Below are 20,208 nucleotides of genomic sequence, written 5' to 3'. Positions count from 1 at the left end.
AATGTATCACTAGAATAAGACAAAATTAAAATCTCATTTCATATTTTATTAAAAATGCTCTTCACCACATCAGAGCAGTGAGAACATTTTGGGAAAAAGCAAGATAACAAAGTCATAAAATGCTGCAAATATATTGACTTAGTGACATGTGTTTAAGCCCAGAGACTCCGCCCCCTGTACATGATCCCTGTTGGTTGGGGGTCACCGTGCCAGTTATGGGCAGGAACATTAGGGGACGTGTTTATCCTCCCTCCCACCCACTGTCTCTGTATTTCATTCAGTTTGTGCTTCTCATGCCCTTAGCCGGAGGGATAGAGCTCTTCAGCAATCCCCCCCCAGGCACAGGCTCAGGAACTGTAGGGAAAGCTGCTGGAATTCCCTCTTCTCTTCTCCTCTCGTTCTTCTCTTTCTCTCTGTTTCCCTTGGGCTGCGACACAAACACCTTCTAACATTAAAGCCCAGACGTTTCCCTTTAGGCTTTGATCCTTGATGTTCGTTAGAAAAACAGATTTGCTTTTTCCGCGAAAAGAAAACTTTAGCGGTTCTAGGCTTCCGCTTTGTGCTTTCTCTCATTTGTAGCGCTTCTTCCTCCTCATCTTCCTCATGGTTATGGGGCTTTATAGCCGCGCTCTGTTCCCCTTCACTCTCTGTCCCGGCACAGGCACCATCTCCGGCCTCTTGTGCCTTCATTTTGTCCCAAATATACAGACAAGAGAGTTCCAGTAGGATGAGGATGAGGGTTTGTGGAGACAAAAAGTCCTACATAAATGGAGAGAAAGAGACTTATTACAAAGAACATTCAAAGGGAATTCATTTCCCCCAAATATTTCATAATTCACTGTATAATGTTCCTATATTGTATTGATAGAAGGACTCAGTAGCAGCTGATGGGACAGAGTAGGGGGGGAATATTACCCAATAACCCCTGATAACCCGTCGGACTCCCACCCTGAGTTGTATGTAATTCCCGCTCACCATAAGGATCTCCTCCATACTAGGCTGCTGCTCGGTATCACGGAAGAGGCGCTTGATATAAGGCAGAATTGGTAGGAAATCCTACGAGAGAAGGAAATCAGTGGGTCAGACAGTTGGACAGTCGCTCACTAAGGGATCAGTCGGTTATGGCAGTTAGAGCCGACTGGCGATGTATTTAGCTCACAATAATAATAATTCCCTACATCATTGTGTCTATGAGATTCTGTTCTACGGATCCCACTTACCTGCATGATGGCGCCGCTCAGATCTGGCTGTGGGTTTGGGTTCTGACCCGCTGTAGGTAGAATGGGACACAGCAAGCCCTGCAATAGGAGAGTATCAGTTACTCACACAGCAGCCAAACACTAAATAACATGGAACAATGGGCCATTCTGGGAGGAACCCAGTCACTTACACTGTACTGGCCCAGTGGCTCCGGGTTCCATTATACTCAGTTACATTGGGGAAACAGAAAGAAACATTCAATGAAACAAATAGAAACTCACATCACATGTTATATCCCCAGGAATGAGCAGGGGCAGCGGCTCGGGCTTCTCCTGTACAAACTGGGTATTGCCGCACTGGAACTCCTCTTTGTTCCTTTCTATGGGCACTGGGCAAACTGGCCCGGGCACAGCGTGGGCTACTGGCTCAGTCCCATAATAGAATTTCTCATCATCGTCATTGATAGGTCTTTCCTGTAGGGAACAAGTGACACGGATCAGATGGGCCGCGGCGCTGTACTGTACATTGCATAGAAACCTTCTGACAAACCCAATAAAAATAAGTGAAATACTGAGAGATGAGACTAATAACTGGGAAGCCATAGGGACTCGGGTACAGAGCCCATTATCCCCCCAGTATAAATACATAGAACTTACTCGTAAAAATCCGGTAAAAATCAAAAGTGTGAAGATCAGTGATTTCATGTTGGCTGCAATCGCTGATCTGCCAGTCCCGGCTGTGAGCAGCCCTGATACCCGCTGGGCTCCATTGTGATGTCAGCACTCATGGGCATTGTGATGTCATTGCTGCCAATCATGGTCACGTGACCCCTGGCAGAAAGAAGCCGATTCTGCTTGTTACATGTACAATGGAAATGTAGGATTCTTACAAACAAATGGCCAGCAGGGGGCAGTACAGCACAGTATTCAGTAAATAGAACTATTTATATAGCACTGACACATTCTGTAGCGCTGTACAGAGATTATACACATTTCTAAAAACATCATTTTATAGCAGGTTTCTCTGTACTTTGAATTCCACTAATAAATTAACCCTATGGTGTCCGTCTCCTTCAGCTTCACTGCTCCCACGGTCAGACATTTTGTGATTCTTAACCAACAGCAGCTGAAATGTTGTTACAATGAATTTAGTTCTATTCTGATATTTTCTAAATTATTTCTCAAAAGGGGAAATAAAGTGAAATAAAAATCTTATTGTGTCTGTCTGTCCCTTTCCCTTCTCTGCACTGCTGGTTCTGACTCCTGATACAACTCCCCAATATCCATTCATCCCTCATTCTCACTGGGTTTATAGTTATGTGTAACTGTCACTGTGTCTGTCCCTTTCCCTTCCCTGCACTGCTGGTTCTGACTCCTGATACAACTCCCCAATATCCATTCATTCCTCATTCTCACTGGGTTTATAGTTATGTGTAACTGTCACTGTGTCTGTCCCTTTCCCTTCCCTGCACTGCTGGTTCTGACTCCTGATACAACTCCCCAATACCCATTCATTCCTCATTCTCACTGGGTTTATAGTTATGTGTAACTGTCACTGTGTCTGTCCCTTTCCCTTCTCTGCACTGCTGGTTCTGACTCCTGATACAACTCCCCAATATCCATTCATCCCTCATTCTCACTGGGTTTATAGTTATGTGTAACTGTCACTGTGTCTGTCCCTTTCCCTTCCCTGGACTGCTGGTTCTGACTCCTGATACAACTCCCCAATACCCATTCATCCCTCATTCTCACTGGGTTTATAGTTATGTGTAACTGTCACTGTGTCTGTCCCTTTCCCTTCCCTGCACTGCTGGTTCTGACTCCTGATACAACTCCCCAATATCCATTCATCCCTCATTCTCACTGGGTTTATAGTTATGTGTAACTGTCACTGTGTCTGTCCCTTTCCCTTCCCTGCACTGCTGGTTCTGACTCCTGATACAACTCCCCAATATCCATTCATTCCTCATTCTCACTGGGTTTATAGTTATGTGTAACTGTCACTGTGTCTGTCCCTTTCCCTTCCCTGCACTGCTGGTTCTGACTCCTGATACAACTCCCGAATATCCATTCATCCCTCATTCTCACTGGGTTTATAGTTATGTGTAACTGTCACTGTGTCTGTCCCTTTCCCTTCCCTGCACTGCTGGTTCTGACTCCTGATACAACTCCCCAATATCCATTCATTCCTCATTCTCACTGGGTTTATAGTTATGTGTAACTGTCACTGTGTCTGTCCCTTTCCCTTCCCTGCACTGCTGGTTCTGACTCCTGATACAACTCCCCAATACCCATTCATCCCTCATTCTCACTGGGTTTATAGTTATGTGTAACTGTCACTGTGTCTGTCCCTTTCCCTTCCCTGCACTGCTGGTTCTGACTCCTGATACAACTCCCCAATATCCATTCATTCCTCATTCTCACTGGGTTTATAGTTATGTGTAACTGTCACTGTGTCTGTCCCTTTCCCTTCCCTGCACTGCTGGTTCTGACTCCTGATACAACTCCCCAATATCCATTCATCCCTCATTCTCACTGGGTTTATAGTTATGTGTAACTGTCACTGTGTCTGTCCCTTTCCCTTCCCTGCACTGCTGGTTCTGACTCCTGATACAACTCCCCAATATCCATTCATTCCTCATTCTCACTGGGTTTATAGTTATGTGTAACTGTCACTGTGTCTGTCCCTTTCCCTTCCCTGCACTGCTGGTTCTGACTCCTGATACAACTCCCCAATATCCATTCATCCCTCATTCTCACTGGGTTTATAGTTATGTGTAACTGTCACTGTGTCTGTCCCTTTCCCTTCCCTGCACTGCTGGTTCTGACTCCTGATACAACTCCCCAATATCCATTCATTCCTCATTCTCACTGGGTTTATAGTTATGTGTAACTGTCACTGTGTCTGTCCCTTTCCCTTCCCTGCACTGCTGGTTCTGACTCCTGATACAACTCCCCAATATCCATTCATCCCTCATTCTCACTGGGTTTATAGTTATGTGTAACTGTCACTGTGTCTGTCCCTTTCCCTTCCCTGCACTGCTGGTTCTGACTCCTGATACAACTCCCCAATATCCATTCATCCCTCATTCTCACTGGGTTTATAGTTATGTGTAACTGTCACTGTGTCTGTCCCTTTCCCTTCCCTCTTTTTATAAATATTTGCCTCCTTCTGACTCTTTCCAGCTTTCAAATGTGGGTCACTGATCCCAGAAGCCAATAACAGTTGCTCTGTGAAGCTACAATTTTATTGTTCCTTTTTATAACTTTTTTATTTATATTTATTCATATTCCTGTCTCTTTCAAATCACTTCCTGGTTGCTAGGTTTAAATTGGACCCTAACATCTAGATAGCTACAGAACAAAATGACAAAATACTTTATATAAATAAAAAAAAGGACCAATTGCAAATTGTTTCAATAGCACTCTCTACTTCATACTAAAAGTGTAAAGCTGGTCTATCTGCCGCAGATCCAATAAAAACTGTGCATTCTGCTCACTCCCCCCATTCTGAGGCAAAATGAATCTCTGGATACTGCAGCCCCGCCCCTGAGGACCCCCTTCTCTCAGTGAGTATATGGGCGGCAGTATATACACCCCTGCAATGAAAGTGGGGCACCCCCGGAGCTCTGTATTATTCCTGGCTCAGTGGAACATAAATACAGCAGAGCCTGCTCTACTCATACAGTGTAAGGAAAGTATATTATAGATTTAAATTAATAAAAACCCAAATCAATATATAATTTGTGCTTAGGAACCCCGGGCTCCCCCGACCCGCCCCATTCACCTTCCTATTGCTGTGACACAGGGGCTGGGGGGCCCAGTACAGAGGCCACAGGGTCATGGTCATAAACCATCGGCCCTGTGGCCGGGAGGGCTTTAATGGTTGCTAAATCCAACACCCCCTGCACCCCAACTTTAAACCGTATCCAATAAAGAGCATTTAAGTCATTTTTATAAAGTCGGACATTTGTGAAATGCAAAGTGACCGTCCCATAGAGCCCTCAAGGGCGGGGCTCTGCTAGACTGGCTGTCATCCAATGACAATGACTTACACCTTACATATTACAGAAAGGCCACGCCCCTTAGTTTTACCTTGTATTACATTTCTATTGATATCAAATAAGAAAGGAGAACTAAATCCTATAAATGAATGTGCCTAGAAATGCTGTTTTATATGTTACTTACTGTACCAGCCCAGACGTTCAGCAGCCCTATAACAGTAATGATCCAGGTCTTTATATTTGCCCACAGCAGCCCCCCATCTTGGGTCTTGTTAGGCCGTCTTTTGTGTGTCAGTGGCACTGCACGTGCTCAGTGGGCTCTGGGCAGCTGCTGAGAAGCTTAGGGGGCGGGGAAATCATCAAGCAGGAAGTGAGGTTCATCTGCCATAGGAGCTGATGCTATGATTATGGATCAATTCTGATCCAGACTGCACTGGTTTCTATGCTGCCATGTAACATGACTCCAGATTATTAGTAATCAGACTTGTATTGTGGCTGTGTGCCCGTCCTAGTGTATATATACCGTATATTGGGCCCGGTATGTATGTATGTTCTAATAAATATACTATAAATATAAATATATATTTATAGTATATTGGGGGGTAGGGGTCCCTAAGTGCAGGTAAGTGACAAGAGCCCAGAGCAAGTGCTGGAAAAGAAGATGGGGGGCTACTGGAGGGCACATATTTTCCCTGCTAAAGGGCTGGGGGAGCCTTAGGCTGATACAGATGAACAGGAGAATCTGCATTCCTCGGCTTGATCTTCGTTGAGCTTTAGTTGTCCTTTAAATTAAGGACTGAATCTGACTGCACCTACAGGTGGCATTTCCCCTTTAAAAGGACTGTACCCCAACAACACGAGCGAGCAGATAAAGGAGAACTATATATATTTATTCACTTTACAGAGGAGGCATCACGGCATTGGCCAATAACAGCTCCGTTTATAGACAAATATACTGTACATTATACCGGTGGATAAAGCAGTGCAGTCCCGCTCTCTGGAAAATTAAAAAGAAAAAAAGGAAAAATCAAACTGGTTTTTACCAAATACAAAATGGAGACCCCACAATCTCTTGCGCAAAATGAAAAAAAAAAAAAAAGCATAGAATATATAAAATCAAGTCCGCGGTATGGGGGGGGAGGAGTTATGGCGCCATCCTGGGCCGTCCTTATGTACAGACTGACGGGGGGTGATTCCTTATTCATTGTGCAAAAATCAAAGTTTTTCAGATTTTTTTTTTTTGCTCCAAATCTCAAATTAAGCGCAGAAGGCGGGATTTGTGTAATGGAAAGCTCCCCCCCCCCCCGAGTAAATGGCGCAGGCCAACAGGTGGAGTCTCGTTACCGCGGGAGAATTAATGAAATATATTGACGAACAAAAACTTAAGTTTTTTTTTAACTTCACAACATGGCGACCGCGTCCCGTGGGGGGGGTCAGTAACACAAGTGAATATGGGGGGGAGGGGGCCGTATTTTGTCTTGCGGCCGCAAACTCAATAAAACTCAATTAAAAAATAAAACGTTTACCATACGGCGGTAGTGGTTCGTTTATTCCAAACACAAATGAAAAGGGTCCATAGAGAGGCGACCGGGTCGCCGGGGGGGGGGAACCGGCGCAGAGAGCGGATCTGATGTTGGGACAAAGGCAGGTCACGGCGAACATTCTGTCGGCTGAAATCCTCAGGGACCGCTAGGGCTCAAGTCTGCACAGTGAACTGGTGAGGCCGAGGGGCCCCGGGGAGCAGCCAGGGGGCCACTGAGGGGCAGAGTCTATTCCTCTTCACTTTCATTGCCACCGTCCGGATCTGAATCCCCATTTACTTTGCCCACACTCATGTCTTCTGCGTCAGATTCCTCCTCTTCGGAAGTCTCAGCCTCTTTATCCTGCCCTTCACCCTCCTCTTCCTCCATGTCCTCCTCTTCTCCTTCTGACCAATCCTCCTACAAATCAATGCACAGGAGTAGTCATTAGGATACAGCCCAACACACAGCGACCACTGTGCCCCCCCGCCCCACAAGCCAACCCACATATGGGCACTTACAGACTCCTGCTCGCCCTGCCGCTCCTCATCGGACTCTTCCGAAGATTCTAAAACAGAAGGTAGCAGTTAGTATAATGAAACAAGGCCTCCGATTGGTTCCTATGTGCAGCCTCTGTCCAACCTCCTTAGTGAAATAAACAAGTATCCCCCCACCCAAGGTATTTACAGCCATGTATTTGGCAAAGACTGTACAACTGCATGTAGAATATAGATATTTACAGTTGAGACTATTTGGTTGTTTGAACCTGTTGGGCTTCCATAGCTTGCAGGTATATACTGCTCTGTATGAAGCCCGGCACCCCTTGGCTTTCTCTAGAACCAAGGGTTGTAAAAGGTTCCCTTAGTGACACTAAGCTTGGGGGGCAGAGGGGTAAGAAGGGATTGCTACTAATAGCACCCCATAACAGCCCCCCCCATGTCTGCCCAGAATGTGTTTCCATCAACCCCAGATGCCTCGATCCAAATGGGAAAAAAGCAACAGGGAACATAAATGGGATCCTGCAGACAAACACAATTTTAAAAAAACTAAATTGATTTTAAAGGGTTGCACTGCTGGTTCTGACTTCTGAAACACAAGCCAGCTAATTCTGCATGGTTCCCAGAGTGAGAAATGCGCTGAGTAGCAATCACACAACATTTAAAGCCACTGAAATGTTTTAGTCAAAGTAAAATTGCTTAGAATTTAATTTTCTTTTATTAGGCAACAGTTTTTGGCTGTAGTTCCCCTTTAAAATAAATAAAAATTAAGAAAAATAATGTGTAAAAGTTGACTGTTTACTGGAGAACTGACAGTGCCCACCCTGACAATCTGCCCCACTCCATCTGGGGTAAACAACCCCCCTACAGCTACGCATGCTGACAGCCAATAGGAGTGTGAGTTTAATGATCCCGCCCCTGAAGCCACTCCCAGCACCGCACTTTATAAAGTTAGTTCCCAATTGGCTCTTCACTCACCTTCTTCATAAACAAGTTTTGCCTCCTGATCCAGTTCTGTCCTTTGGACCCTTTCAGCCGCCGTTACCTGCACCAGGGGGGAAGCACAGGGAGAAGCAGGTAAGGGGGGGTCAGTAACACCAATTCTACCCCAAGGTGCACTATAAAGCATCAAACCCTACTGGGCGTGGGCAGAAAGTTGGTCCCGGGCATCAACCAATGGGAGTCACCTGACATACACTCCCCCCTGAAATAGAATCTATACACATGGGACCTGCAGTTCTCAATCTAAGGGCATCTTTGTGGTGATGTGGGGGGTCACCTTTCAGCTAATATTAGCTATTCTAAGCAACTTTTCAATTGGTCTTCACTAGCCTCAGCTAAATGCTCATTAAACAATTAAACAATTACTAGCAATTAGTAACATCCCCACTCCCATGATATTTGTGTTAGGAGTAGGTAGAGCTTGTTATTACTAGCAGGCACTAACACCCCCCAAGACACCCCCCTCCCCCGGGACACCCTACCTGTGTTATGAGCAGGCACTAACCCCCCCCCACCCCCAGGACACCGTACCTGTGTTATGAGCAGCCACTAACCCCCCCTAGGATACCATACCTGTGTTATGAGCAGCCACTAACCCCCCCTAGGATACCATACCTGTGTTATGAGCAGGCACTAACACCCTTCCCTCCCCCCCGGGATACCGTACCTGTGTTATGAGCAGGCACTAACACCCTTCCCCCCCCCCGGGACACCGTACCTGTGTTATGAGCAGGTAGAGCTTCCCGTTGAGACGAGAGAGTTTGTGGAGGTTCTTCACTCTGTTCTCCATGAGTTGGTACAACATCCCCAGCTGGGGCACCAGGTCGGGCAACTGCAGAGAGGAAACTCACTATTACCCCGGGCGTGTAAGTGTCACACACGTGTATGGGTGTGGTCTGCCATTAAAGGCGTGGCTTGTACCATTATGCAAATAAAGCACTGGTTGCAGAAGGGCCGAGTCCCACTGGCGTTCTACCTTGCCGGTCGGATGCCATGTCGGGGAGATTTGTCGCGGGCAACTACTCTTTCCCGTCTGCCACCTCCCTTAGGGTCTAAGGAGATATCTGCCCCACCAGGCAACATGGCAGCTTTTCCCATAAGCAGCTCTGTGCACAGGTTTACAATATTTTGCCAATTTATAAAAACAGAGAGAAACCCCCAATTCCAGCACAGAATGTCCCCTAATTTAGTGATAAACACCGAGTCAGACAGTAGGGAGTCACTTACTGTAGAAAGGTAGGACGCGTGTAGGACCAGTACAGCCTTCAGCCACCGAACCATCTGTACGGCACTGCGGGGAAACAGACACGGCACATAAAGGAACAGCCAGAAACAGTGGGGCAGCCGGTGGGTGTACTAGTGCCACCCTATACCCCCCTCCCCACCCCATAGAAACTGAATGCAGTGTGTTCTGTGATCTCATCACTCAGGTCCCTAAAGACTGCGTAACGGGCGCCCATTCTACTCACCTCAAGGGATGTCCTTGTAACCTCTTCGTAAGCTAAAAAATAAACACAGGTATATTAGCAGCCGGCCAACACCACCGGGGCATCCCGTGTTCCTGCCCTCCGTGACCCCCCCCAAGTGTGGGTCAGAACAGAGCAATTGTGACAGGAGAAGACTTAGAAAGTGGGCACAGGGCTGCAGCCTGGTATCCATGTCATAAATGGCACGGGACAGCGGCTAGCACACAGGTAAGGGGGGGGGGGATATGTTGGATGGAAGGGGGGGAGATATGTTGGATGGAAGGGGGGGAGATATGTTGGATGGAAGGGGGGGAGATATGTTGGATGGAAGGGGGGGGAGATATGTTGGATGGAAGGGGGGGGAGATATGTTGGATGGAAGGGGGGGGGGAGATATGTTGGATGGAATGGGGGGCCTTACTGCCCCATTGACTCTCAGGTTACACGGGAAAAGCAGAATCTCACCTCGTGCACCAGGGGGATGACGGCATAAACCGGAATCCGGGCCACCGTCTTCCTTATTATGGAATCGCTCTTTGTCTGGAAGACTTTCTGCAAGACACAAACACAAGAGGACTGTTGATACAGGGGACTTGGCACAGAGCAAGAGGCACTGAAGGCATAATGACCCTCTCTTGACTTACACGAAGCTCCATAGCAACAGCCCCCTACCAACTGCCCATGGACAGAATTTATGGAATTTAAGGACAATCTTCAAGCCCTTTAGCACAAAGGCAGACCGTGGGTGCTGGGAGTTGTAACCCAACATCTGAAGGGATGCAGATAAGTAATGAAGCACCCCCCACCCCCAGCCAATAAATCACAGTGCCGCCCCCCCAAGACTTACATTCAGGATGTTGCTGTCGTTACTTTCCAGCCCTTGTACCAGCAACACGGCAAAGTTGTCAGTCTGCGGCAGAGCCCCCTTACCCGGCGCCTTGCCGGTGTCTATATCCATAGCGCCGAGCCGATCCTCTATGCTGGCCTGGGGGGAGAGACCAATTGCACATTAACGATAAATGGAGACTTGGAAAATACAGGCAGCAGCCAATCAGAAGGAACCGAGGAAGCAAAGATAAATAACGGATATTCTTGAACACCATTCTAGAACCACGCGGAGTGCCAAGTGCCTAACACAGAAGCCAATCAAAAATCTGCTTACAATATTGAATGCCAACTGCTGACTGGCTGCTACAGGGTTACAAACAATCTTTATTTAATGAGCCCGAATTAACGGCAAGTTGTTTGCACCGTCGGGCAAGGGGCCCCCAAGCAATAGAACGGATCAGGTGGTTCTGCTCAGACAGCCAAGAGAGATGCGTCGTCACAGCTTGTCGGACACAAGCGAAACCAGAGGCAACTCATCACTGCAGGACCAATCGGTAAAAGCAAAGCCCGGGGGCCATTTTAGGAAAGGGGGGGGCTCACCTCAATGTCTCCGGGCTTCCTCTTGCTCTCCTGCTTTTTGGTTTGTGCCATGGCGGCTGAAATTGCCGAGCTGTGACCTGGGATCCCCGGCGTTAGAACTTTGGAGTCTGAATTTACAACTGGAGTTTTCACCTTAAGGGAAGAGAAAGTGCATTTTATTATGAACTGGGCACATTCTGGCTGGTATTTACCCCAATGCCCTTCTCATGGGCCACAAGTCACTCACTGCCACCCTCAGGGCATAAATGGGGAACAGTTACTGCTGCCCACAGGATCATGTGCCGTTACCCAATCACTGAGAAGCAACACAGGATCTCCAGCAATTGGGCAAATCTTTGGGGCTTAGAGTGGGTGGGAACAAAGTGGTGTTTGGAGCTAAAGGATTCTGCTGATTTAAGTATCTCCGAGTGGATAAAGGGCGAGGCTGGAGCAGAGGAAGAGTGGGCGGCGACCTCCGTGTCTCCTACTGGGGGACAAGGAGGGGAACACTGAAGGAGTAGTGGGGACAAACCTGGGGCTCCAAGAAGGTAGAAACAGAACTACACTGAGGTGAAGGAGGCACTGGCAAATCTTTGTGGTCATGGTCCAATAATGAAGTGGGGGGCTAATTTCTGTGGTTCTGTAGGGAGGGGCCATCATGCAAACACCTGTTTCTTTCCTATGAGCCCCACATTGGAGACGTATCTAAGCAGCCCCTTGGGTATATATATGGGCTGCTGTACCATGACAGTCGAGGGGGGAGGGGGCCCAACGGCCATTTACAAGGCCAGGGTGCAGGGGGTTAGTGGGCATGCTCAGACAGCCAAGAGATTGGCACATCACTAGGTCTCAGAAGTGTGCGAAACCATTCTCTGATCATCATCACAGCACGACCCCCCCCCCCCCCCAAGGCAACACCAACCTGCCGAAACCATTATAGGGTACCCAGCACCCCAACATTAAACACAGTGAGCCAAAGGCAAAGAAACTTTATGGCTTCTCAGTGTAGAACTGTCCCTCCCTGCACTGCAGGGAGTTCTACAGAAGGAGCTGGAGGGCTGCAGCTATGGGTAAGGGGGCTCGGGGGCACCCCAGCCAGGTGTAACCTACCTTAGTTACAGGCGCGTCTTTTCTGAGCGCCACGGTCTTTTGGATGTCGCGAATAAGGCAAATGTTGGGCTCATCGGTCTTCAGTGCCTGATGGGAAAGGACAGAGGTATCGTTAAGGAGCGGCGGTGCCCACAGTTATGTGCCAGTGTAACCGGTCGGCCGTAACCGCCAAGGCACAGGGTAACCGGTCGGCCGTAACCGCCAAGGCACAGGGTAACCGGTCGGCCGTAACCGCCAAGGCACATCATAACTAATGCAGAATAGTTTGGCCACATGATCTGTGATTGGACATCGCCCTCCAGTGACAGGGAACAGGGGGGGCAGATGATTGGAAGCTTCGCTCAGACACAGCCAAGGAAATGAGTGTCCTCACTACTGCACGTTCAGTGATGGAAACCACAATGTAAAGTCATCACAGCAAAGCTTGGGCAGAAGTGGCCAAACCCCTGCGCTCCGGGGAGACACTTACCACTTTCTCAATGATGGGCTGCAGGGTGCTACCGTAGAACAGGAGCAGGGACTGTCTGTCTGCGCAGAAAGAGGCCGCCAGAATAGGGACAGGTTTGGGGGTGGCGCTCTCGCTGCCCGACGTCGCGATCTGCACGGTACAAGTAGGCGCAATCGGCTTCTTGTGGGTCCTTAGGAGAGGAAAGGGGATGTAAAACATCAGCAAATATAAAAATGAAATTCTAAATCCAATTAGCCAGACACTTATAGGAGTTGTTCACTTTTGCATCTGCAATTGATCTTAGTGGGTTTTTTTTAGTTAACTTTTTGTTCAGCGACTTTCTGGAATTTCAGCACTTATCTAGTTGCTAGGGTTCACATTACCTTAGCAACGAGGGAGTAGTTTGAATGAGAGACTGGTATATGGATAGGAGAGGGACTGAATAGAAAAAACAATAAAACTGGAGCCTCACAGAATAGTTTTTTGGCTCCTGGGGTCAGTGACCCCATATGAAAGCTACAAGGAGTTAGAAGGTGAATACATTAAATAATGAAGACCAATTGAAAAGTTGCTTAGAATTCTCCATTCTATAACATACCAAAAGTTAATATAAAGGTGAACCCACCCCTTTATAAAGGGACATCACCCCGAGCTCTTACCCGTTTAACACATGTTCGAATAAGTGCAAGTGCCCGTCCCGGGACACAACCGCCAGCTTCAGGGGCTGAAACACAACAAGGAAGGTTGGTAAGTGACTGGGCCCATACAGAGGGGCAAATGGGGGATCTAAGGGTCTGTGAGTGTAGTGGGACGGTTGATATCCGTATATCACGTACAGAAACGCCGATTCAGTATGGCCCACACCAATGATCTCGCTGTTTATTGACAAACAGGGAGTGTAAGGGTTAACAGCCCTGAAGGCCAGATAGCGGATCCCTTAACCTCCCATGTTAAAGGGGATATAAACCCAACCATAACGCTGCCCCACGGCGCCCCCTAGTGTTGCTATAGAAGTTGCCGAAATATGTGATTCTAGATGCAAGGAAATTCCCCAATGAGCCTTCTACTGAGCAACATGTGATTATAAGTGCAAGAGAAGTGACCAATGAGAATGCTGATTCCCAGCACTGTGTCAGGCCCCTTGCTGGTACCTTACATATAGAGATAATGATGGCATTTTTCCCGTCATTATATGGCACAGGAATCAGACATGGGGATAAAGGGACAGACTTGTTCAGTGCTGGGAAACTGTGCTTATTGCTCCCAACTCCAATTGCAGGAACAGAGAACAGGGAGCCGGATTTACTCACATCAGCTGGGATTCTCATTGGGGGATTTCTTGCATTTTAATGCAGTTTTATTGGGCAATATTGCTTTAAGAATACAGCCCTGATGTTGCTGGACTACAGCTCCCAGCATGCCTCACCCTTCATTATATGTTACATTATTCTGGGATTTGTAGTCCGGCAACAGCTGAGTAACGTTTGGTTGAGCCGCGCTGTGCCGCAGGGTTTAGTTACCCTTTAAAGCAACACCAGGACGAGGTACAGTATTTCCCCATTGCCCCCAAATCACCCCCAACCCCACTCACCTCCTCTTTGCTCTCAGGCGCACTCAGGTCCATGAATACGGGGGGTTCTGTGAGAGTGAATGACAGGACAGAACTTTTGTCCTTCTTTTCAGACCGAACCTGCCTAAAAGCAGAGCAGCCATTAGTGGATCAGCGCTACAGACCGTGGCTGTAATTACTGCTACAAGTACCACCCAGAATGGCTAATGGATAATAACAGCTCATTATTGTATTTCATGTCTAATGTAATTCTGTAAAGCCACACCCCCTATAGTGGAACCAACCCACTGTCCCACCCATGCTGCTCTGTTAACCAATGGCAGCGCAGTCTTCATTGACCTGCAGACAGTACAGGTACTGAGGCTGAAACAGACACGAGCCCCCCAACTATCTCGCTCAATGGTGGGGGTGCAGGCAATACTCAGACACAGCCAAGGTAAGGGGGTCTTCACCGAAATCAGTGAGTCGAAACCACAATGTTGGGCATCATCACAGTATTGGCCCATCAGCACCAGAGGCAAAAGGGGAACATTTGGAACGATACCAGCACTTTATATCGATCCCGAGAGTCACAGGATGGAGCTACACATTAACACCTAGCGATTCTATCCCAGGCCTGACCACCAGGGGGCGCTATACAGACACCATATGTTGGGGTTCCCTTGCAGATAATGTAGTACCACAAAGCGTATAAATCACATGACCCAATGACTTACCATACGCTGATTAACCGGTCGTGCACGGCGCCCGACAGGAAATAGAGACCCGTTGTGTCTGGGACTGGCTCGCGGGGAGGCTGGACCGTCAGGAACAGGAGCGACGTGACTGCTGTCGAGTGCCCTGTGAATTGCTAGAGAGACAGCGCGACAGTCACGAGAGAGACACTGAGGTACCAGTGCAGGCAGCAGCCACATAAATGGAATAACGGCAAGTAATTCAATGTGGGGCAAACAGCGCCGGTACCAACACAGACCCACAATGAGCCCCCTGATTGGCTCACTCAGCGCAGGAAGGGGCGGAGCTCCCAATACTCAGACACAGCCAAGGTAAAGGGGTCTTCACCGAAATCAGTGAGTTGAAACCACAATGTTTGGCATCATCACAGTATTGGCCCCAAGTCAGATGCCCCTCTGCTCGACTTACCCCATCAAGGGGCAGGGAAGGGTGGGGGCTGTGCATGTATACTGATACTGAATCCCAGACCCCGATGAGTAAATATAGTAACGAGGGGATTTACAGGATGAGCGTTTGCCAACCAGGGATACCGACCAATAGGAAAGCAGCGCTTACCCTGTAGACTTCTTTGGTCTCCAGATCCCAGAGTTTGATGGTCCGTCCCGCCGACAGCAACATCTTCCCATCGGGGCTGATGCACAAACTGCTCACACTGCTGCTGTCCCCTTTCCATTTGCTTAAGAGGGGGGGGGGGGGGGGAAATCAGTTTAATACACAAATAACATAGCCAGCAAGTCCCGCCCTCCCCCTAAGCTCAACAGCCAGCAAGTCCCGCCCTCCCCCTAAGCTCAACAGCCAGCAAGTCCCGCCCTCCCCTAAGCTCAACAGCCAGCAAGTCCCGCCCTCCCCCTAAGCTCAACAGCCAGCAAGTCCCGCCCTCCCCCTAAGCTCAACAGCCAGCAAGTCCCGCCCTCCCCCTAAGCTCAACAGCCAGCAAGTCCCGCCCTCCCCCTAAGCTCAACAGCCAGCAAGTCCCGCCCTCCCCCTAAGCTCAACAGCCAGCAAGTCCCGCCCTCCCCCTAAGCTCAACAGCCAGCAAGTCCCGCCCTCCCCCTAAGCTCAACAGCCAGCAAGTCCCGCCCTCCCCCTAAGCTCAACAGCCAGCAAGTCCCGCCCTCCCCCTAAGCTCAACAGCCAGCAAATCCCACCCTCCCAAGTTCAACAGCCAGCAAGCCCCGCCCCCAGCTCGCTCAGACAGCCAAGAGGAACACGGTGGCATCATTGCTTCTCAGAAACAAGCGAAACCAATGAGAGAGTCATCAGAGCGGGCACCAGGGTGGCACTGCCAGGGTAAAATGCCATTATAATTGACTAAACTTAAAGGGCCGGGACACTAACAATACATTTCCCTTTTGTTTCAAAAACTATAAAAGCTGCAGTAAGCTTGGCTCCCGCAGGGAATGCTGGGAACAGGAGCCAAAGCAGCCACTAGGCTGAAACCCTGGATATTTCCGACCCACAAGGGCTGGTAGGGCGCCCCCTAGAGGACAGGGAAACTCACCACTTGACTTTGCAGGTCTGTGTGTTCCACTCGATGATGTGTTTGTCTTCTGAGCAGCTGTACAGGGAAGCGCTCTCGTGGTGCCACCGCACACAGTTCACCCTGCTGTCATGGCCGCCAACCTGCCAGATACCGGGAGTTAGCACCCCAGAACCCTTACTGACCCCCAACTGCCTAATTATATGAATAAACCCCAAGACACTGGACTTAAATAAATGTAATAAATTTGGAGGAACCCAAGAGAAGAACAGAGCAACTCCCTGCAACCAGCGCCCCGGCTGGACCTGAACCCCAGCACTACAGTGCTAACAGCTGATTGGCTATACACTCACCAGCTGGCTCTGTAGCTCTCCCTTAGCGATGCTGTACAATAAAATGGTGCCCGTGGCGGTGCCGATGGTGAGAAGGTCGTAGTTCCCATCCCTGTCGGCCGCCTCGGATTTCCTTTTCTTCTTCTGATGAGTTTCCTGACAAGAACAAGAGAGAAATGCTGAGATGGAACAGTGTCCCCTTTAATGCCACTCACACACCCGGGTACCCCGCACCCCAAACTGTACAGCAGGGGGCGCCAAACTTACTGCTGGGAGTTGCAGTTCAGAGGCGAGAAAGTGCAAAACCCACACCATAGCGTTGTTTGGGCAGCAGAAATGCCCAGCTACCCCCTGGCTGATCCCACCTGTTTTTAGGCTCCCATAATGCAAAGCACTGATTATTCCCAGCAACCCTACAGCCGCCCGTGCCCCTCTGCCCAACAGGGCACATCCATGAGAGGTGGAAATATGTATATTTTTCTCCACTGGCAATTTTGTTTTTTTGCAGTTTGTCTCATTCTGTCCCCAAAGTTTCATAAACTGCTGCTGCTCCCCTGCTCAGTGGCGGCACCAATGTGGAACCTTTGAAAAAGAGGTAAGTGGGTGGGGGAAGTATTTCCTGCTACTCACAGTACTTCCTCCCAAAGCAAGGGCTGCAGCTCTTACACCCGTTACTCATGGAAACCAGCCTGTGTTTAGACATTCTTCTCCTTTATAGGGGAAGTCAACCCATAAATATATTTTTGGCCCAATTAGAAGCAGTTTCCCAATATACAGTCTGGGTTTATAGTTCAACTATCACCGAGTCTGTTCTGCACTGCTGGCCCCGACTCCGCAAACAACTCAGCAAAACTCAACTGTTTGTTTTGAGTGTCAGAAGCAGCAGTGCAGAGAATATAACCAACATCCTGCCAGGGAGGCAGACTGGCACAGTTGGGTGCAGCTGGCACCCAGGATAAACGTTTCACCATCATTAGACCCCAGGGGTTTGTGGCTGAGGCCCATTACCCAGCAGGCATCGCTGGCCCAGGTATCACACTGCACAGCTGCATCGTATTCGCCCATTTTGTCCTTTTACAGAGGGAGGTGCAGGCAGAGCCCTTACATAAGACAGCAAGACGACAGCTCGGACCACAAGAGCTTACAATCTAAAAGCACCTATTCACTGAGACTAATCTGATGGCTGTAAGGTGCGCTGATGATCCAATAGGAGCAGGCATGGATACAGATTTCCTATTTAAAAAAACAAATAAACTGGTCCAGTTTGCGAGCGCTGAGCACTGTATCCCTATCTGCATGGGAAAGAACTGGGCCCAAGTTCCGCTAAAATCTTTATAAACAGGAATCATGTGATACCAACATCCTGGGCTTGGAATTCCCCCCCCCCCCCATGTGGGAGCCACAATAACACTCAGCACTCTGTTACTGGCAAAGGCTGCTGGGAATTGTAGTTTGGACTTGGGTATCAGTGCACTACTGGCTCAGCCATAGGGGGGCAGCGTCTCCCTCAGCATCTAAACCAACCTCAGCCATGTAAATATTTATTACCCTTCTATTTACAACTGTAAAGTAACCCAGCTGTTTAGATTGCAAGCTCCTGGGCCCAGAACCATCTCAGCCCTGTCTCTCTCAACAAGTGGAACTTAATCTAACATTTGCAGTGTCAGTTCCCCCTTCTGCCCTATTAAGAGAGACCCACACATATAGACCAGGGCTATTAGACTGCCCCCGGGGCAGAGAGACAGGCAATGCTGAGTAGGAGGCGGGGCCAGGGAAGCAGCCAGTCAGCACGTGTGAGTGGCAGCGGCGTGTCAGCCGGCACCACTATAGACTGCTACACAGGGGGGCACCCTGAGACACTGCACCCTCACATGAACTTACACAGGGGGGGGGGGGGCCTATAGTGAGAAACACATGGGGAGGTTTATGGGCACCAGAGAGTTGAAAGATTAACAGAAGGCAGGGAGTCAGATTGGGGCTGATAAATAAGGGGTGCAAAGTGCCCTGGGGGGTGGGGTATTTATCCAATATAGATACAGGAGAATAGCTATTAGGGAACTGGGGGCAACACTGGGGCTTTGGGGGGGGGGGGGGGGGGGGGGGGGGGGGGAGTCACAATCCAGCTCTGCAATGGTTAACCCAGCACCACATGGGTCTCAGCCCATCTACAGCCCTGCAGCCCCACACTAATATATATATATGGGGGGGGGGTGATGTATAATCCCTCAGTCATACCCTGAGACACTGCACTCTCTAGGCTGGGGGGGCTCTATAGTGGGACAAACAAATGGGGAGAGTTAAAAAGCAGAGAGTCAGATTGGGGCTGATAAATAAGGGGTGCAAAGTGCCCTGGGGGGGGGTATTTATCTAATATAGATACAGGAGAGAGAATAGATATCAGGGAACTGGGGCAACACTGGGGCTTTGGGGGGGGGTCACAATCCAGCACTGCAATGGTTAATCCAGCCCCACATGGGTCTCAGCCCATCTACAGCCCCACACTAATATATATATGGGGGGGGGGTAATTTATTTAATAGATTGTGGCACAACATGGGGGGTGGGATATTCCTGCCCCACAGCAGACTATGGGGGTGTCAGTAGATATATTATTACCCTGGGGGGGGGCAGACAGAATAAAGTATAAGTCGGACACAGGAGCTGCCATGCTGCCCGGGGAGGAGGGAAAGTTGGGGTGAGTGGATATTAGACAAGGGGGGGGGGAGATGGAATGTTCCATGACACACACAGGGGTGCCCGTTGGACAGTGGGGTGCTGGGGGATTTAAAGGGCCACACACAGCATGGAAAGGGCCACAGTTCCCCGCAGCCCAGAAGGCGCTAATCCCCCCCGGCCCCACACACACCCGGAGCGGCAATGCGGCCCCCAGTTCCCCTCTCACCTTGTCGGGCCGGCCCTGAGCCCACGCCAGGCAGGTACAGGTAGCGCTGAGATGGGCAGACGGCACATATTCCCTCCGCAGGGCCCCGCTCTGAGTGTCCCACACCTGGATCCTCCCGTCCGCTCCGGCCAGAGCCAGCAGGTCCCGGCCCCGGGGGGAGAAGGCGCAGGGAGGGGGGAGCAGCCCGGACACGCCGCCCGCTGCCGCCATTGCTCGCTCCGACACAAGCCACGTGTTTATGGCTGGGGCATGCGCAGAGCGGCGGGGGCGGGGCTTGCTGTCAGGGCAACGGCCCCCTGGCGTGACGTCACCCCCGGCTGGGAGGCGCTGGGTGTCATGGCCGCCCCCATAGGGCTCACACGTGTAAGCGGGAAGAGAGGGAGCCCGGGGGGGGGGGGGATAAACCCCAAATCTGAAAGGGGAGCCTATGGGCAGAGCCCTCATTGTCCTATGGAATTGGGGCTGCCGCATGTAGGGAAAATATATCATCTGTACCTATAGTAACACCGGCATCATCTGTACCTATAGTAACACCGGT

General features: G+C 49.5%; 2 protein-coding genes and 6 non-coding genes across 9 annotated transcripts; all 8 read right to left on the bottom strand.

Annotated features, from left to right (window-relative positions):
• Window positions 1–35: 35 nt before the first annotated feature.
• LOC101731018 lies at window positions 36–2,435 on the bottom strand. Of its 2 annotated transcripts, XM_004914820.4 has the most exons (5): window positions 1,857–2,435; window positions 1,482–1,673; window positions 1,221–1,298; window positions 976–1,056; window positions 36–759 (listed from the first exon to the last, which is right to left on the bottom strand). In XM_004914820.4, exons 1-5 carry the CDS (start codon window positions 1,902–1,904, stop codon window positions 322–324), a joined length of 837 nt encoding a protein of 278 aa, XP_004914877.2. In that variant the 5' UTR covers window positions 1,905–2,435; the 3' UTR covers window positions 36–321. The 2 variants fall into 2 exon arrangements, with proteins under 2 accessions (XP_004914877.2, XP_017949579.2); XM_018094090.2 differs by lacking the exon at window positions 1,857–2,435 and having other exon boundaries at window positions 1,482–1,838.
• Window positions 2,436–6,072: 3,637 nt separating this feature from the next.
• wdr43 (WD repeat domain 43) lies at window positions 6,073–19,923 on the bottom strand. Its single transcript, XM_002938425.5, has 18 exons — window positions 19,671–19,923; window positions 16,791–16,925; window positions 16,459–16,580; window positions 15,513–15,633; window positions 14,939–15,072; window positions 14,244–14,346; window positions 13,312–13,376; window positions 12,674–12,842; window positions 12,205–12,291; window positions 11,116–11,247; window positions 10,535–10,672; window positions 10,153–10,239; window positions 9,692–9,723; window positions 9,450–9,513; window positions 8,941–9,054; window positions 8,199–8,265; window positions 7,245–7,291; window positions 6,073–7,143 (listed from the first exon to the last, which is right to left on the bottom strand). Exons 1-18 carry the CDS (start codon window positions 19,878–19,880, stop codon window positions 6,973–6,975), a joined length of 1,998 nt encoding a protein of 665 aa, XP_002938471.4. The 5' UTR covers window positions 19,881–19,923; the 3' UTR covers window positions 6,073–6,972.
• On the bottom strand, window positions 10,983–11,060 carry LOC116411272. Its single transcript, XR_004223020.1, has one exon. It is a non-coding gene; the product is annotated as a small nucleolar RNA SNORD53/SNORD92 (small nucleolar RNA).
• Window positions 11,906–11,985, bottom strand: LOC116411273. Its single transcript, XR_004223021.1, has one exon. It is a non-coding gene; the product is annotated as a small nucleolar RNA SNORD53/SNORD92 (small nucleolar RNA).
• LOC116411277 lies at window positions 12,542–12,625 on the bottom strand. The gene has a single exon (XR_004223025.1). It is a non-coding gene; the product is annotated as a small nucleolar RNA SNORD53/SNORD92 (small nucleolar RNA).
• On the bottom strand, window positions 14,640–14,720 carry LOC116411275. The gene has a single exon (XR_004223023.1). It is a non-coding gene; the product is annotated as a small nucleolar RNA SNORD53/SNORD92 (small nucleolar RNA).
• Window positions 15,250–15,330, bottom strand: LOC116411276. Its single transcript, XR_004223024.1, has one exon. It is a non-coding gene; the product is annotated as a small nucleolar RNA SNORD53/SNORD92 (small nucleolar RNA).
• Window positions 16,144–16,225, bottom strand: LOC116411274. Its single transcript, XR_004223022.1, has one exon. It is a non-coding gene; the product is annotated as a small nucleolar RNA SNORD53/SNORD92 (small nucleolar RNA).
• Window positions 19,924–20,208: the final 285 nt, after the last annotated feature.

This window comes from Xenopus tropicalis, chromosome 5 (genome assembly GCF_000004195.4).
Source record: "Xenopus tropicalis strain Nigerian chromosome 5, UCB_Xtro_10.0, whole genome shotgun sequence".
NCBI classification, from domain to species: domain Eukaryota; kingdom Metazoa; phylum Chordata; class Amphibia; order Anura; family Pipidae; genus Xenopus; species Xenopus tropicalis.
This window is presented reverse-complemented; position numbering and strand designations above follow the sequence as displayed.

What these genes read in the sequence shown, in the direction of transcription:
- LOC101731018 (XM_018094090.2), bottom strand. Translation starts at nt 1,802, where the DNA reads ATGGCTTCCCAGTTATTAGTCTCATCTCTCAGTATTTCACTTATTTTT. An exon ending in CTGGGGATATAACATGTGAT is followed by an intron (nt 1,299 to 1,481) that starts GTGAGTTTCTAT and finishes CTCCTATTGCAG; the next exon opens with GGCTTGCTGTGTCCCATTCT. An exon ending in TGAGCGGCGCCATCATGCAG is followed by an intron (nt 1,057 to 1,220) that starts GTAAGTGGGATC and finishes CTTCTCTCGTAG; the next exon opens with GATTTCCTACCAATTCTGCC.
- wdr43 (XM_002938425.5), bottom strand. Translation starts at nt 19,880, where the DNA reads ATGGCGGCAGCGGGCGGCGTGTCCGGGCTGCTCCCCCCTCCCTGCGCC. An exon ending in AGCCCATCATTGAGAAAGTG is followed by an intron (nt 12,292 to 12,673) that starts GTAAGTGTCTCC and finishes CTTTCCCATCAG; the next exon opens with GCACTGAAGACCGATGAGCC. An exon ending in ACGCGTCCTACCTTTCTACA is followed by an intron (nt 9,055 to 9,449) that starts GTAAGTGACTCC and finishes TCCTCTCTGCAG; the next exon opens with TTGCCCGACCTGGTGCCCCA.